General features: G+C 39.4%; 1 protein-coding gene across 1 annotated transcript in view; it reads right to left on the reverse strand.

Annotated features, from left to right (window-relative positions):
• Positions 1–3,279: 3,279 nt before the first annotated feature.
• ATPAF1 (ATP synthase mitochondrial F1 complex assembly factor 1) overlaps positions 3,280–18,261 on the reverse strand; it is a 48,124-nt gene continuing 33,142 nt past the window's right edge. Inside the window, exon 9 of the mRNA XM_006839851.1 lies at positions 3,280–3,474. Within this exon, the coding sequence (XP_006839914.1) occupies positions 3,280–3,474 (195 nt within the window). The remainder of the gene's footprint in view (positions 3,475–18,261) is intronic.

Consider the following 18,261-nt stretch of genomic DNA (forward strand, 5'->3'; position numbering starts at 1 on the left):
GTTTCTATAGGTGCTCAATAAATATAATAAATATGAATGGAAGAATGCTGAAATAATAATCAAGTGATTGGATGGAAAGGCACTTGTACTTCTTCCCCAAGGCTGAAAAAAAGATCAGTACTGTGGAGAATGCAAAATTAAACAGAACATTGGCTCCAAAAGTTGGAGAAGAAAGGACGTCTAGCAAGAGAACAATACAAGGCAAACTATGACCAGGTGTTAGATGTGAGGCACAGTTTCAGAGGCTAGCAAGAGATAGGTGGTGGCCAAGAAAGCCTGAGGGCAGGAATCAGGCCCTACTCATTTCCCGTGCTCAGCACTAACATGGTGGGTGCACAGTAGGTGCTTTATGAGCAACTGTAGAATTGCACCAAATAGACAACCCACCAAGATATTGCCAGTGAGATAGGAGAGATACAGAGACATGTATAATGTAGTATCTTGTTAAACATCAAGTTCTGAGTCTATGTGAATTAAGAGATTCTTTTAAATCCAGAGTATTTAAATATAAAGCACACATACAACAAAATAATATTTTGGCTAAAATCCATGCCATTTAATTATTCAACCAACAATTGAGCATTTTTAATGTTCCAGGCCATGACCTTGGCAATAGGGGTGGAGATAAATCCTGGCTCTCAAGGAGCTCACAATCTAGCAGGAGAGAAAGACAAATAAATACAATGTAGTTGGATTATGCAAAGAGGATCATATGGGAGGTACAGAGTAAAGTAACCTAAATCCTAGATAATGCCTATAGGGAAGAAAGACCTGGCCATTGGGCATTTTTGTGAAGAACAGATAAGGCAAAGGTTCTCAAAAAGTGTGGCTAGTTAATTACCTGCATCAGAGTCATCTGGATTCCCAGCATTTCTTTCTGATTTTTTAGGTTAGGGGTGGGGCCTGAGAATCACATTTTTAAATTCTGTAGGTAATTCTATTGCAAATTAAAGTTTGAGAACCAATGACATAAGATTTTCTCTTTGAAGTGGAATGAAGAATGATCTGTACATGTGAGATGCTACTCTGTGTTGGTCTTTAGTGGGAGAAGGTGCAGGGGAAGTAGAGAAGAGGATGGAGTTAATATTTGTTAAGCACAAAGGGTTAATCTAATTCTCACAAAAATCCTATGAGGTAGACGCTATTATCCCTGTTTTACAGATGAAGAAACAAAATTAGAGTTTAAGTAACTCGTTCAACATTATATAGCTAATGAATACTCGTACCGACATTTTACTTAACTTTAAAGATGGCCCACTTTCCATAATACTATGCTGGCAACAGGGGACAAGTGTACTGATCAAATGTTATAATTTTAGTTCTTTTCCAGATCTCTCTGTGTTGTGGGCCATTGGGTTGCTTCTGTCTCACAGTGACCCTATAAAGGGTTTCTGAGGATGGCTGGTAGGTTAAACTGCCAACCTTGCAGTTACTAGTCCAGTGCTTATCTTACAGCATTCTAGGCAAATCTGAAGAGCAGCCAGAAAAATACATCAGTCATGTCCAATGTAATTATCCATACATATATGAGGTGGCTTTAAAAAGTTCACAGAAAATTTGAAAGAAAAGATAATGGAATTTTTTCCTTGAACTTTTGAATCCTCCTCGTATATTCTTCTTTGGCAAGTGGGGATTAAGGGCAAAGCAGGACAACTAATAAAATGAACAACATTTCTTCTTTTTCCATAATTTCTCACAGACTTCTGGTGGAGGTGCTATAAAAATATAGTATGACTAAGAACTGGGTCCATCTGGAGGGAAAAGCAAACAGAACTGCATACCCTCAAAAGCAACTCCACATCCTACCATGGGCCACAAGATATGAAGGTCAGAGGCCATTTAAGGGAAATGGCAGGGTTGGTAAGATCAAAGTGTCTTAAAAGATGAACTGCCAGGATCAGAGGTAGGTCCCGAATTTTCATTTGGAAACAGCTCAACCTTTAGAGAAATTGTGAAAGGTTAGCAGCTTCTCCGGCTAAACAGATACTGTATATCTCACTCTTCACAGACTCAGAGGTACAATCAGATACAGCTCAGGATATAATGGTAAATTCAATCTCTGCTGGTGACAAGCCCAACCTATACAAACTCCTGTTAGAAAACACACACAAACTTCAAATATTGGTTAAATTCCCACTCACCATAATTGGTGTCATCCAAACAGATGTTACGTAGGAGCGGCAGACAAGAGGAGTACGTCAACTCAAGAACAAGAAAGGCAGACAACAATCCTGGTGGGCTCCTGGGGTCTTGGGTTCAGAAGGCTGGTGTACACACCAATGAACTTGACACCTCAACAGTGACACTACAAACATGTATTTCCAACTCTGGAGAGCTCCTTTCTTATTTTTAGCAAAACCACGACTGGTTTTGATTAAATCAGCCCATAGACTGACACCAAAGGTAACACATAGCTTAGAGTTCACTATTTTGTGTAACAAAGATTGTAAGCCATGCTTTATTGCTACATTTCCCCATATTCAATTGCTTTCACCCACTTTTTCATATAATAATGCTTAGAATTATTTTTTAAAAATCATGCAAATTTGGATTGATCTTCTACTTACAAAAGTATTGATTCATTTACACTGTACTGATATAGCCACTTCAAAAACATAGCTTCTAACAGGCAAAGTTAGAAAAGCAAGTGCCACCAGATATAGTTTAATAACATGCAGGCACTGTGCCTGTATATCTAATTATATCTGAAATCTGTTGATACCTTAAACTAGCTACACTAACAGCAACTCTGGGGAGCATCGGATGAAATCTTTAACCTGTTGGGAACAGCTGAGTATTTTAGACTGTAAACAAGGATATCCAGGTTATATCTTCAGGCAGCCCACTAGTGCATGATAAGAGTATGGAAAGCCCACATCTACGTATATCAGGACTCTAAGCTCATTATTCTGTCACAAGTTCATAAAGAAGAAGTCATCATGTGGGAGCTGATATTGAAATGGACAGAATCCTACTGTACTGTCATATATATTATCAGGCAAACCACCCTGTGGATCCTTGGCTGTCTCTTGTTATGACCTCAGTCTCTTAAAAAGAACTCTTAAATATGCTGGGAAGTAATTATCAGAATGTTTGGGTACTTTTGTTCCTGAATATTACATAGTAGGGCTCACCTTCACAATCATTTCTTGTAATAAGCACACAGGACAACTCATTACAGACTGCTTCGGATTACTCAGGAGCCTGCTATAGTTCAAGTGGGTGGGGTCCAGACCACCCAGGGCTGAGCAGACCCTGAGCGGAGTCAATTCTTACAGTTTAAGTCGTATCTTGGTTCTGGGCACACTTCAGTTTTGCTACAAGTCCACTTTGCTCCAATTCAGCGATGACAGACATATATTTGAACTCATTTGGCCTGAGGTTAAAAGTCTCCACTAACCCATAGGTCTCTTTCCGATCAGTGGCATAGAAAAGCTGAACTTGATTGGCAATGCACTGTGCCTCGGCAACATTCTGAAAGGTAAAAAGAACAGTAAGGTCTTGTCATGAGTTCTGTGGCAACGCGAGGGTCTCATCTAGGAGTCACTGCTTCCAACTCCCTGACCTCCTTAGCCCAGGTGAAATGCCCCTTCTCTGCATATCCAAATTACCTCATTATTATGTCTATCACCTTTATTTCACTGTATTGCATTTCTCCTTCCCCCGCTCTTTTCTTATTGTTTGTCTTCCCTACTATGAGTGCCTCAATGTATAGATTGTTTAATGTAGTATATACAGTGGCATCTACTTAATGTGTGTGGAATATTTAATGCATATATTCTCAATTTTGGTTTTTTAATAACTATTAGATATATCTCATGGAGAAAAGAAAGGGTAACAGTCACCCAACTTCAAGAGTTAATTTGTAAGACAGACTAAATTCTTGACTAATCAGACACATATTGACTAAAACATGTTCTTAATACTACCTCAGTTAGAAAACTAGGTGCCAAAGTCACTGTGGTGGTTTTCAAAATTGTCCACAAATCTTTGCTATTCTTCCCTTTGGTGGAGCCCAACTCCTTTTCCTTAAGTGTGGGCTGCACTTGTTAAAACAGACTGACAGAATGATGGAGAATGACTTCCACTTCTTAGTCATAAATGCTTCTGCCTTACCATCTTCCTTGAAACCCATGTTTTGGGGAAAGCCATGTATCATGTTCTGAGGACACTCGAGTACTCCAATGGAGAAGCCTATGTGGCCAGGAGCTGCGGTCTCTTACCAATAGCCAAGTCAGTGGTGTTAGAAGTGGATGAAATGCTCCCATCAATCTTCAAAGGACTGCAGCCCCCTCAACAGCTTTACAGCAACCTCATATGTGAGACCCTTAGCCAGAACCACCAAATTTCTGACCCAGAGAAATACTGAGGTAATGAATGTTTATTGTTTTAAATCACTAAGTTTTAGAGTAATTTTTATGTAAGAATTGGTAATACACTAGTGAAGCCTCAGAGAAGAAAAGGGGTCACAAAACAGACCATGCTGTAAAGCACAGTAGCAGGAAGATGGTGTGATCACTCTGTGTAACAGAAGTGGGGGTCAGGACACTGGTGTGATCAACCGGTAATAGGGGTAGGGATCAGGACACAGGCTATGTGAAACCGTTTTGAAACCTTCAAGTGAAAATTGCCTCAAACAGTCTTATTTTTGTTTCCTATACATTCTGAAAGGAAGCTCTGGTAGCGTAGTTATGAATCGGGCTGCGAACCACAAGGTCAGCAGTTCAAAACTACCAGCTGTTCCACGGGAAAAAGATGAAGCTTTCTACTCCCGTAAAGATTTACAGCTTCGAAACCCTGTACAGGGTCGCTATGAATCGGAACCGACTCCATGGCACATAACAACAACAACAACAACAATACATTCTGAATATTGAAACATGATAAAGAACTCTAGAATATGGTCAGATATAGTGCTGGAAGATGAGCCCCTCAGGTTGGAAGGCACACAAAATGCGACTGGGAAAGAGCTGCCTCATCAAAGTAGAGTTGACCGTGATGACATGAATGGAGTAAAGCCCTCAGGACTTTCATTTGCTGATGGGGCACAACTCAAAATGAAGAGACAGCTGTAAAAATCCATTAGTAACTGGAACATGGAATGTATGAAGCATGAATCTAGGAAAATTGGAAATTGTGAAAAATGAAATGGAATGTACAAACATAAAAATGGACTGGAATTGGCCATTTTGAGTCTGACAATCACATGGTTTACTATGCAGGGAATGACAAATTGCAGAGGAATGGCATCACATTCATCATCAAAAAAGAACATATCAATATCAGTCATGAGGTACAGCTGTCTGTGATAGGACAATATCCATATGCCTACAAGGCAGATCAGTTAATACCACTATTTTTCAAATTTACACACCAACCACTAAAGCCAGTGATGGTGAGATTGAAGAATTCTATCAACTTCTTTAGTCTGAAGTTGATCAAACATGCAATTAAGATGTACTGATCATTACTTGCAATTGAAATGCAAAGGTTGGAATCAAAGAGGAAGGATGAGTAGTTGGAAAATATGGCCTTGGTGATAGAAATGATGCTGAAAATCGCATGACAGAATTTTGCAAGACCAATCCCTTGTTCATTGCAATATCTTGAAAGAGACGGTGGAAAAGCTCCATATCATCAGCCAAAAAAAGGCCAGGGGCAGACTGTGGAACAGACCATCAATTGCTCATATGCAAATTCTGGCTGAAGCTGAAGAAAATTAAAACAAATTCACAACAGCCAAAATTTGACCTTGAATATATCCCACCTGAATATCTCAAGAACAGATCTCATGCATTAGGCACTAAAGATCAAAAACCAACAGAGTTGTGAGATGACATCAAGATCATACAGAGAGAAAGCAAAAGGTCATTGAGAAGACAAGAGAGAAGAAAAACACCAAAATGGATGTCAGAAGCGACCCTGAAACTTGCTCTCCAGTGTAGCGATGCTAAAGCAAATGGGAGACATGAGGAGGTAAAAGAGCTGAACAGAAAATGTCAAAAGTCAGTTCAAGAAGACAAAGTCAAATATTATAATGAAATGTGCAAAGACTTGGAGTTAGAAAACCAAAAGGGAAGAACATGCTCAGCATTTCTCAAGCTGAGGGAACTGAAGAAAAAATTCAAACCTTGACTTCTGGTATTGAAGGATTCTATGGGCAAAATACTGAATGATGAAGAAAATATCAAAAGAAGATGGAAAGAATACACAGAGTCACTGTACCAAAATGAAATGGTTGATGTTCAACCATTTCAAGAGGTAGCATATGATCTAGAGCCAAAGATACTGAAGGAAAAAGTCTAATGTGCATTGAAGTCACTGGCAAAGAATAAGGTACCAGGAACTGATGGAATACAAACTAAAATCTTTCAACAAAGTGAGGCAGCACTGGAGGCATTCACTCATCTATGCCAAAAAATCTGGAAGACAACTACCTGGCCTACTGATTGGAAGTGTATTTGTTTTTGTGCCCATTCCAAAGAGAGGTGATCAAATGGAATGTGGAAATCATTGGACAGTATCACTGATATCCCATGTGGTAAAGTTTTACTAAAAGTAATACAAAAACAGCTGCAACTATATATTGACAGAGAACTTCCAGAGGTGTGAGCTGTTTTCAGAAGAGGATGTGGAACAAGAAATATCATAGCTGACATCAGATGGATCTTGGCTGAAAGCAGAGAATACCAAAAAGATGTTTACCTGTGCTTTATTGACTATGCAAAGGCTTTTGATTGTGTGGATCATGACAAGCCATGGACAACATTGCAAAGTATGAGTATTCTGGAACACTTAATTGTGCTCATGAGGAACTAGTTCATATACCAAGAGGCAGTTGTTTGAACAGAACAAGGGAATACCAAATGGTTTAAAATTTGGAAAGGTGTGCACCAGGGTAGTATTCTTTCACCATACTTATTCAATCTGTATGCTGAGCAAATAATCTGAGAAGCTGGAATATATGGAAGTTGGAGAAAAACGTGGCATCAGGATTGGAGGAAGACTCATTAACAACCTGCAATATGCAGATGATACAACCTTGCTAGCTGAAAGTGAAGACTTAAAATATTTACTGGTAAATATCAAAGATCACAGCCTTCAGTATGCGTTTCACCTCAATGTAAAGATAACAAAAATCCTCACCACTGGACCAATAAACAACATCCATATAAATGGAGAAAAGATTGATGTTGCCAAAGATTTCATTTTGCTCAGATCAATCATAAATACTTATGGAAGCAGCAGTCAAGAAATCAAAAGATGTATTACATTGGGCAAATGTATTGTACAAGACCTCTTTAAAAGTGTTAAGGAACAAAGATGTCAGCTTGAGGTCTAAGGTGTGTGTGACCCAAGCCATGATAATATTTTCAATCACCTCATATGCATGTGAAAAGTTGGATAGTGAATAAGGAAGACCATAGAAGAATTGATGCCTTTGAGTTATGGTGTTGGAGGAGAATATTGGAAAGTACCATGGGCTGCCAAAAGAACCAATAGATCTGTTTTGGAAGAAGTGCAGCCAGAGCGCTCCTTAGAGGCCAGGATGGCCAGACTTCATCTCTCATACTTTGGATATATTGTTAGGAGGGACCAGTCACTAGAGAAGGATATCATGTTTGGTAAAGTGGACAGTCAGAGAAAAAGAGGAAGACCCCCAGTGAAATGGGTTGGCACAGTGGCAGCATCAATGGTCTCAAATGTAGTAACGGTTGTGAGGTTGGCCCGGGACCAGGCAGTGTTTTGTTCTGTTTTGCATAGGGTTGTTGTGAGTCAGTACTGACTCAATGGCACCTAACAATAACAACAACATACATTCTACAGTTTTAGTTGATTAGAGGAACTTATCTATTATCACTATGTTCATATGGCTAAAACCAAACCCCAGAAGATTATGGAAAAATTCCACTAAAAACTGTCAAAAGTATGCTATATTTAGTAACAGAATATGTAGACAAGTTTATAAATACCATAGGCTCCTTCACCTCTATTCCCTCCCGTGGGGCTTTTAGGTCATTTCTCACAATCTGAGATTGGATTTTTAATCAAAAGGTTTTTTTCCAAAAAGCTGACTATTTCACATTAAATGAACTTTAGAGCTGGATGGGGCCTCAGAGATCACCCAGTCCTCATTTAATAAGCAGGAAACCAAGGCAGATGAGGTTCAGTGATGTGCCCAAGGTCATGTGGCTAGCAAGTGGCAGAGACAGGACCAGACTTCAAGCCTCTGGATTCTCAAGTAATAATAATCTTTCACTTCACCTTGCTACTGTTTCAGGTGGGGCCAGATAATTAAGACTCATCAATTAACCTTTCTTAATTTAAACTCAACCATGATTCAAGAGCAAACCATTTTTAAAGTAGGTGCATTTTCATAACCTGAGGCAGATACCTGAGTTGTAGGGCCTGTAATATCAACCTTTATCTGAGGCTTAGGGTAGTGGAGGTAGTGGTAATTTCAACTGTGTTTGTTCTATAACAGTGCTACTCAAATTATTCAGCAGAGTCCTTGGGGCTCTGTGGTGGTGCCTCAGGTCTTTCCATCAACATAGCAGCTATATCCTGGGGTTTTACATAATAGGATTGCATTTACCTGAAGGGTTCCTCTCATCACTTTAAGATGAAGTTTGAAGATTGCCAGTATGGTGACTAGGGAGTAAAGACACAGGGAGATATGTACATCTGTCTGTCTCTTATGAAGGATTATGTGAAGTATGGAAAGGTCCCTCTCCTTACTAGCTTCTGCCTCTTGTTCTCCTGACTCAACATAGAACAGTAGTCTCTTACCTTTCCAAGACCCAGGAAGGTAAGCACACTAGCTCCTTGTGTTGCTCAATAAGGAGGTATATTAACACACCTGACTCCCTCCTTCCTCTCTTTCAATCTTCATATAGAAATCAATTTACCAAGGCTTAGGCTATTTATTTTCAATGCATTTCTAGAGTCATTATCTTTCCTCTATCCCTACTACCCCATCACTTATCTGTCAGTTTGTCACATTGTGGTAACTTGTATGTTGCCATGATGCTAGAAGCTATGCCCCCAGTATTTTAAATACCAGCAGAGTCACCCATTGTGAACAGGTTCAGTGGAACTTTTAGACGAAGGCAGACTAGGGGAGGTGGACCACTTTTGAATGGTTAGCCAACTGAAAACCTTATGAACAGCAGTAGAACACTGTCAAATACAGTGCCAGAAGATGAGCCTCTCAGGTTGGAAAGCACTCAAAATATAACTGTGGAAGACCTGTCGGTCTCCGCAAAGAAGAATTGACCTTAATGACATGGATGAAGTTAAGCTTTCAGGACCTTCATTTGCTGATTTGGCACAACTCAATATAAGAAAAAGCAGCTGCAGACCTCCACTAATAACTGGAATGTAGAACACACTATATGAATCTAGGAACACTGGAAACTGTCAAAAATGAAATGGAATGCATAAAGATCGATATCCTAGGTATTAGTGAGTTGAAATGGACTGGTATTGGCCATTTTGAATCAGACTATCATATGGTTTACTATGCTGGGAACGACACATTGAAGAGGAATGGCATCATGTCATCATCAAAAAGAATATTTCAAAATCTATCTTGAAGTACAATGCTGTGACAAGATAATGTCCATACACCTACAAGGAAGACCAGTTGACACCACTATTATTCAAATTTATGCACCAACCACTAAAGCCTGTGATCATGAACTTGAAGGATTCTACCAACTTCTTCAGTCTGAAACTGATCAAACATGCAATTAAGATGAATTGATCATTACTGATGATTGAAATGCTAAAGTTGAAAACAATGATCACTAGTTGGAAAATATGGCCTTCGTGATAAAAATGATGGTCGGTGATTCAAACTCACTAGCCACTCCTTGGAAACCCTATACAGGGTTGCTATGAGTCGGAACTGGCTCGACGGCACTTAACAACATACTTGTCATATTTTGGCTCTTGTGGAGTTGATTTTAATCTTCTTCAGCTTTAGCCTGAACTTGCATATTGATGGTCTGTTTCACGTCAGCGCCTGGAATTGTTTTGGCTGATGATATTGAGCATTGTCTCTTCCCACAAATGTACTCAATTTGATACTTGTGTATTCTATCTGGTGAGGTACATGTGTATAGTTGTTAAGTGATGTCAAGTCAGTTCCACCTCATAGCAAACCTGTATAGGGTTTCCTAGGAGTGGCTGGTGAGCTTGAGCTGCAAACCTTGTATTTCAATTTCACTTTGTAGTCCAGTTCATCAACACACAGCGCCAGACCACACCTGAATTTAGAGACCATTTCAATAATAATTTAGAGACCATTTCAATAACGCATTAGACACTAATGACAGAAGACCAAAAGAATTATGAGATGACATTTAAAACATCAGACATGAAGAAAGCAGGTCATTAAAAACAGGGAAAGAAAAGACCACAGTGGAAATCAGAAGAGACTCTGAAACTTGCTCTTGAGTATAGACAAGCTTAAAGGACTGAAAGAAATGATGAAGTAAAAGAGGTATATAGAAAAATTCAAAGGGCAGCTCAAGACAAAGTCAATTATTATAAATAAATGTGCAAAGACCTGGAGTTAGAAAGCCAAAGAGAAGAACATGCTCAACATTTCTCAAGCTGAAAGAACTGAAGAAAAAATTCAAGCCTTGGGTTGAAATGCTGAACGATTCTATGAGCAAAACTTCAAACCCACCAACTGCTGCTCCCTGGGAGAATGAAGAGGCTTTCTGCTCTTCAAAGATCTGCAGCCTTGGAAACCCCATGGAGGGTGCTATGAGTCAGAACTGACTTGACAGCACTTAACAACAATGGAAACATCAAAAGAAGATGGAAGGAATACATAGAGTCACTGTTCCAAAAACAATTAGTCAATGCTCAATTATTTAAAGAGATATCACATGATTAAGAACCAATGATACTGAAGGAAGAAGTCCAAGCAGCACTGAAGGCAATGGTGAAAAACAAGGCTCCAGGAAATGACAGAACACAAACAGTAATGTTTCTACATACTGATACATTTCAGTAAACTGATGTAGCACTGGAGGTGCTCACTCATCTATGTCAGGAAATTTGGAAGACAGCTACCTGGCCAACTGACTAGAAGAGATCCATATTTGTGCTCATTTCAAAGAAAGGTGACCAATGGAACAGAAAAGCATTGAACAACATCATTTATATCACATATAAGTAAAATTTTATTGAAGATAGCTTAAAAATTATTTCCAATAGTACAGCAACAGAGAGCTGCCAGAAATCCAAGCCATATTCAGAAGTTGTTGTTAGGTGCCATCGAGTTGGTACCAACCCATAGCGACCTTATGCACAACAGAACGAAACACTGCTTGATCCTAGGCCAACCTCACTACTGTTGCCACGCTTGCTTGAGTCCATTGATGCTGCCACTTGGCCAATCCATCTCACTGGGGTCTTACTCTTTTTTCTCTGACCCTCCACCTTACCAAACATGATATCCTTTTCCAGTGACTGGTCCCTCCTGACATTATGCCCGAAGTATAAGAGATGAAGTTTGGCCATCCTGGCCTCCAAGGAGCACTCTGGCTACACTTCTTCCAAAATGGATCTATTTGTTCTTTTGGCAGTCCATGGCACTTTCAATATTCTCCTCCAGAAGAGGATGTAGAAAAAGGGATTATCATTGTTGATGTCAGATAGATCTTGACTGAAAGCAGAGAAGATGTTTATTTGTGCTTTATTGACTATGCAAAGGCATTCAACTGTGTGGACTGTAACAAACTATGGATAACGTTGAAGAATGAGTATTCCGGAACACTTCATTGTGCTCATGAGGAACCTGTACATAGATCAAGAGGTAGTTGTTCAAACAGAACAAGGGGATATTGAATGGTTTATAATCAGGAAAGGTGTATCCATTTCACACCACACATTGTAGTATTCAATCTGTATGCTGAGCAAATAATCCGTGAAGCTAGATTATATGAAGAAGAACATGGCATCAGGATTGAACGAAGAGATTCACAACCTGTGAAATACAGATGATATAACCTTGCTTGCTGGAAGTGAAGAGGATTTGAAATAGTTATTACTGATGAAGATCAAAGACAACAGCCTTCAGTATGAATTGCACCTCAGGGTAAAGAAAATTAATTTCCTCATAACTAGGCCAATAAATAACAGCATGAATAAATGGAGAAAAGACTGAAGTTGTAAAAGACTTCAATTAATACTCATGGAAGCAGCAGTCAAGAAATCAAATGACTTATTGCATTACATAAATCTGCTGCAAAAGACTTCTTTAAAGTGTTCAAGAGCAAAGATTTCAATTTGAGGACTAAGGTGCGACTGTTCCAATCTTTGGTATTTTCAATTGTATCAAATGCATGTGAAAGTTAGACAATGGAAAAGGAAGACAGTTGAGGAACTGATGCATTTGAATTATGGTTTTGGAAAAGAATATTGAAAGTACCATGAACTTCCAGAAGAGCAAACAAATTTGCCTTGGATGAAGTATAGCCAGAATGGTCCAAGGCAGAATGGTGAGACATTGTCTCTCAAATTACCAGGAGGGATCAGTCTCTGGAGAAGGACATCCTGCTTAGAAAAGTGGAAGGTCAACAAAATAGAGGAAGACCCTCACAGAGATGGAATGATAGTGGCAGCAACAGTGGGCTCAAACAACAATTGTGAAGATGGTGCAGAACCAGGTAGTGTTTTGTTCTGTTGTGTATAGGGTCACTGTGAGTCAGAACTGAGTCGACGGCACCTAACAACAACAACATCCCTACTACCACTGCCCGCTCAGGTGTTCACCACTTCTTACCTACACTATTACAACTGTTTTCACAGTGAACACACTGACCAGAGTTGAATTGCAGAATGCATAGGAAGCAAAATCAATTAAGGTTAATGGCTGTGAAATACAACTCTGACCAGGCACTTCTTGTTCAAAACCCTTTAATGATTCATTAGTACTTTCAGGATAAAGTCAAACCTCCAACCACAACCTACAAAACCTCTTTTTAACATAACTAATGCTCTGGTAGCAAAGTGGTTACGAATCGGGCTGCGAACCTAAAGGTCAGCGGTTCGAAACTACCAGCTGCTCCGCGGGAGAAAGATGAGGCTTTCTACTCCCGTAAGGATTTATACCCTCGGAAACCCTGTACAGGGTCGCTATGGGTCGGAACCGACTCAACGGCACGTAACAACAACAACAATGCTACCTACAAGGAGCCCTGGTAGTGCAGTGGTTACGAAACGGGCTGCTAACCTCTAGGTCAGCAGTTCGAAACTGCCAGCTGTTCTGCGGGAGAAAGATGAGGCTTTCTGCTCCTGTACAGATTTACAGCCTTGGAAACCCTGTGCAGGGTCACTATGAGTCAGAACCGACTCCACGGTACTTAACAACAAACAGTAACAACAATGCTACCTACTGGTTTACAATGTCCCAGTCATTTTATGACCCTACCATATGATAAACACTGGACTGTGAACCATAAAGTCCAAGGGTCAAGCTTGCCAGCTGCTCTGTGAGAGAAAGTGGATGCTTTCAGCTCCCTTAAAGATTTAAAGCCTTGGAAACTCTACACAGGGTCTCCATGCGTTGGAAGGCACTTAACAACAGCAAATCATTTACTTAAGGAGTCTTGGTAGCACAATGATAAAAGTATTTGGAACCTACCCAACAATTTAACGGAATAAAGACTTGACAATCTGCTTCCATAAAGATTACAGCCAAGAAAACCCTACAGGGCAGTTCTACTCTCACATGAGTCATTATGAGTTGAAAAATCAACTCAATGGCACCCGACAACAATAAAATACTTACTTAAGCTATTTCCTTTGTCCGGTACATTCTTCTCTTTATCTGGCTAAATTCCTGCTCATCTTTGAAAATGCAGCCCAGGTGTCATCTCCAGAAAGCCTCCTCCTTTCCTCTGGGGCTAGATCCTTCTTTAATGCTTCCTCTGCATGCTGTGCAAGTCACTATCCTAGTCCTAGCACTTACTGCATTCTAATGAAATCATTTGTTGACACAGATGTAGAACCAAACAAAGCTGGGTTTTGAGTATTTTACTAAATCTTCAGCATTACAGTTAATTAAGTCAAACAAAACCTCTAGTTTGTATGTATCTCTGTTCATTTGAGACCAATGCTCTATTTTATTTGGAAATACTATTCCAATGGAATGCAGAAATCACTGGACAATATCATTAATACTCATGTAAGTAAAACACTGATAAAAATAATTTAAAAAACAGATGCAATAGTGCATTGACAGGGAACTGCCAGAGGTTCAATCTGTATTCAGACAAGGATGTGGAACACGGGATATCATTGCTGACGTCAGATGGATCTTGACTGAAAGCAGAGAAATGTTTACCTGTGCTTTATTAACTCTGCTAAGGCTTTGACTGTGTGGATCATGACAAGCTATGGACAGTGTTGCAGGAAATTATTTTAGAACACTTAATTGTGCTCCTGAGGAAACTGTACATAGACTAAGAGGCAGTCTTTCAGAAGATCCCGGATAGAGGGGAAGAAAATGTGGGACAACACTGAAAAATATTTAGTGACAATAATAATAATAAAAAACACCTGGGTTTACTGGTCAGAAAGAGACTCGAGGAAGCTGAAACTATAGCCCTTAATCACTCTTCAGGTCTAGAAATAACACTAGCCAGGAATGCTCACCATGGAATGGTCAACCATTCAAAATCAAAAGACAATATTTCCCTAAGGACAAAGTTAAGAAGGGCTAGGAAGGAGGGTGAAATGGAAATAGGGACCACAGGGAGGAAGCAGGGTAACTGTTGTTGCATAGAGGGAATTTTAAATATAGAGATGAAGCACAGTATATGATTTGTTGAATGTAAAGCTGATGATCTTGTCTGTAAACCTTTACTCAGCTCACAATAAAAAGTTAAAAAAAAAAGAGGCAGTCTTTCAAACAGAACAAGGGGACACTGTTTGGTTTAAATCAGGAAAGGTGTGTGCCACGGTTGCATTCATTCACCATACTTAATCAAACTGTACTCTGAGCAAATAATCTGATAAACTGGTTTACAGGAATAAGAATGTGGCATAAGGACTAGAGGAAGACTCATTAACAACCTGAGATATGGAGATGATACAACCTTGCTTGCTGAAAGTGAAGAGGAGTTAAAATACTTACTGATGTAGATCAAAGACCACAGTATTACATATGAGTTGCATCTTAATGTAAAGCAGCAAAAATCCTCTCAACTGGACCATTAAATAACATCATTGGATACATGAAGAAAAAATTGAAGGTGTAAGACTTCATTTTGTTTGGAGGCAGCAGTCAAGAAATCAAACAATGGAGACAAAAAAAAAAAAAAAAATCAAAGCACTAGGCAAGTCTGCTGCACAAGACCTCTTTAAAGTATTCAAGAGCAAAGACGTCAATTTGAGGATTAACGTGCATATGACCAAGCCATGGTATCTTCAGTAGTCTCATATGTATGTGAATGTTGGACAGTGAATAAGGAAGGCTGTAGAAGAATTGAAGCATTTGAGTTATGGTGTTAGAGGAGCCACTCTACAGGAGAAAGATGTGGCTTTCTGCTCCCATGAAGATTTACGTCTTTGGAAACACTAAAAGGGTTGCAACTCCATGAGCACATAGCCACCACCACCACCACAAGTATAGTATGTGGCAGTTGGACAATGAATGAGGAAGACCATAGGAAGCATTTGAGCTATGGTGTTGGAGTAGAATATTAAAGGTACCAAGGACTACCAGAAGAATAAACAAATATGTGTTCAAAGCAGTACAACCAGAGTGCTCCTTAGAAGCCAGGATGAAGATGGTGAGACTTCATCTCTCATACTTCTGATATGCTGTCAGGAAGGATCAGTCCTTGGAGAAGGACATCATACTCGGTCAAGTGACAACAAAAAAGAGGGAGAACCCCAATTACATGGACTAGCACAGTGGCAGCAACAAAGGCTCAAGTGTGGCAGCAATTGGGAAGATGGCGCAGGACCAGGCCCTGTTTCATTCTGTTGTACAGAGGGTTGCTATGGGTTGGAACTGACTTGATGGTACCTAACAACAACATGTTCAAAGTGCACACTTCATGCAGGAGTGTGCAGGGAGTCATATGTTCATACTACATTTCTAGTTTTCCCATCTCTATATTATGTATATTTAAAATAAATTCTCAAATGTTTACTTCTGTACTATATTGAAAACCTAGAATCATGTTCAGTTATACAAGGCAAATGTATATTGCCTGGTATGCTGTAGAATGTTTGGTGACTAGGGAATGAATTTTAATAAAGATGAGGACTATGCAGCAGTTTGAGATCACTGGAGTGAGGTGATAAAAATGACAAAAGAGAAAAAGAACTCTTCTGACCTCTAGAGTCCACTTTCACTATGGTTAAATGGTATACAGAAATTTAAGTACTAGCTGAATGTTACTCACTCCTATGGTCAAACTTCAAACCTTTTCTTTACTGGTAACTATATCCTGGCTATAAGCCGGAACTGACTCGATGGCACTGAACAACAGCAACATACCCCCCAAACCAAGCCCATTGCTGCTGAAATGTTTGCCTCATAGAGACCCTACAGGGCACAGCAGAACTACTCCATAGTGTTTCTAAGGCTGTGGATTTTTATGGAAGTACACAGCTCACTTTTCTCCTATGGAGTAACTGGTGGGTTTGAACAGCTGCCTTTTTGGTTAGTAGCTTAGCACTCAACCATTGCATTACCATTACTTCCAAGTCTGAATTTTAAACATTCACACTTTGTCTATGATTTCTGTGTAGCTCACTTCTAACTTCAACAACCCTTTAACTCCACTAATTCAACCCACAATATTTAGTCTCTAACTTTCCTTATGTTTTCAAGTGTCTCTTTATTCAGCTTCCTTGCCATAGCTCCCCTTCATGTCTATTGCATTAACCTATACTTCCCTCTTTACTGGATCCTTCCATCAGCATATCAATATGTTATTTCTCCCACATTTACTGCAAAACAAAAAGCACTTTCATTCCTAGTTTCCCCCTTCTATCTAATGCTTCATTCTCTGCTTCCCTTCACAGAAAATTCCCTTGAATCATTTACTTTCTAATTCCTTTTCCATCCTCTTAAATCTGTTCTAATCATGCCTATGACCCATCATTTCTTTGAAACTGCTCTTTAAAGATTTCCAAGGACTTATCGTGAAAGCAAATAAATTTTCAGTCCTCATCATTTGTCCTGTTGGCCAATGAGATCTGACTAGTTGCATATTCCTTGAGATATCTTCATCTCTTAGCTTCCAAGACAGTCTACCATCTGAGTTTTCAACCTACATCACTCACTATTTCATCTTATTATCTTTTGCTGATTATCATCTCCCCAAGGTTCTGTTCTTATACCTTATACGTCTTCTATCTTTGCTTACTTCTTTAGTGATTTTATTTAGTCCCATGGTTTTAAATACAACCTGTATACTGATAACTCCCATAATTTTATCTCCAGCTTGGACCTTGCCCATGAACTCGATGTTCTTATATTTGACCACCTACTATTTGGATACCTCTGCCTACTACTTTGATATCTCAGACTTAATACATTCAAAACTGAGCTTCTAATCTTCTCTCCAAACCTATTCCTCCTACAGTCTTTTCTATCTCAGTTAATGGCAACTCCATTCTTCAGGACAGCTTTTTGGGTGATGGATTAAGGGTGTAAGCAAAAAGAAAAATGAGAGTGCCTTCCCACCTTCCAGTCCTGTATCTGACAATGTTTCTCTGCTATTCATAGAGTTTTCAGTGACTAGCGATTCAGAAGTAGTTTGCCACTCTTTCTTCCTAGTCTGTCTTTGTTTGGAAGCTCATCTGAAACCTGTCCACCATGGGTGACCTTGCTGGTTATTTAAAATACCAGTGGCAGAGCCCTCAGAATCACAGCTACTCAAACCACCACAGCACAACAGACAGACAAGTGGTGGCCATTTGGTTTTATGTCTATACTGTCTCTTTAAATTTCTATGTCAATCTTGACACAATCCTGATATAATCAAGATACAATCAAGATGGTCTCTTCTAATCCTATCAAAATTGAAGAGGTCCAAGAGCTGAACAGAAAATTTCAAAGATCAGCTCGAGAAGATAAAGCCAAATACTATATTAAATGTGCAAAGATTTAGAGTTAGAAAACCAAAAGGGAAGAACACGGTCAGCATTTCTCAAGCTGGGGAACTGAAGAAAAAATTGAAGCCTCGACTTTCATTATTGAAAGATTCACTGGGCAAATTA

This window comes from Chrysochloris asiatica, unplaced genomic scaffold (genome assembly GCF_000296735.1).
Source record: "Chrysochloris asiatica unplaced genomic scaffold, ChrAsi1.0 scaffold00026, whole genome shotgun sequence".
In the NCBI taxonomy this organism is placed as follows: Eukaryota; Metazoa; Chordata; class Mammalia; order Afrosoricida; family Chrysochloridae; genus Chrysochloris; species Chrysochloris asiatica.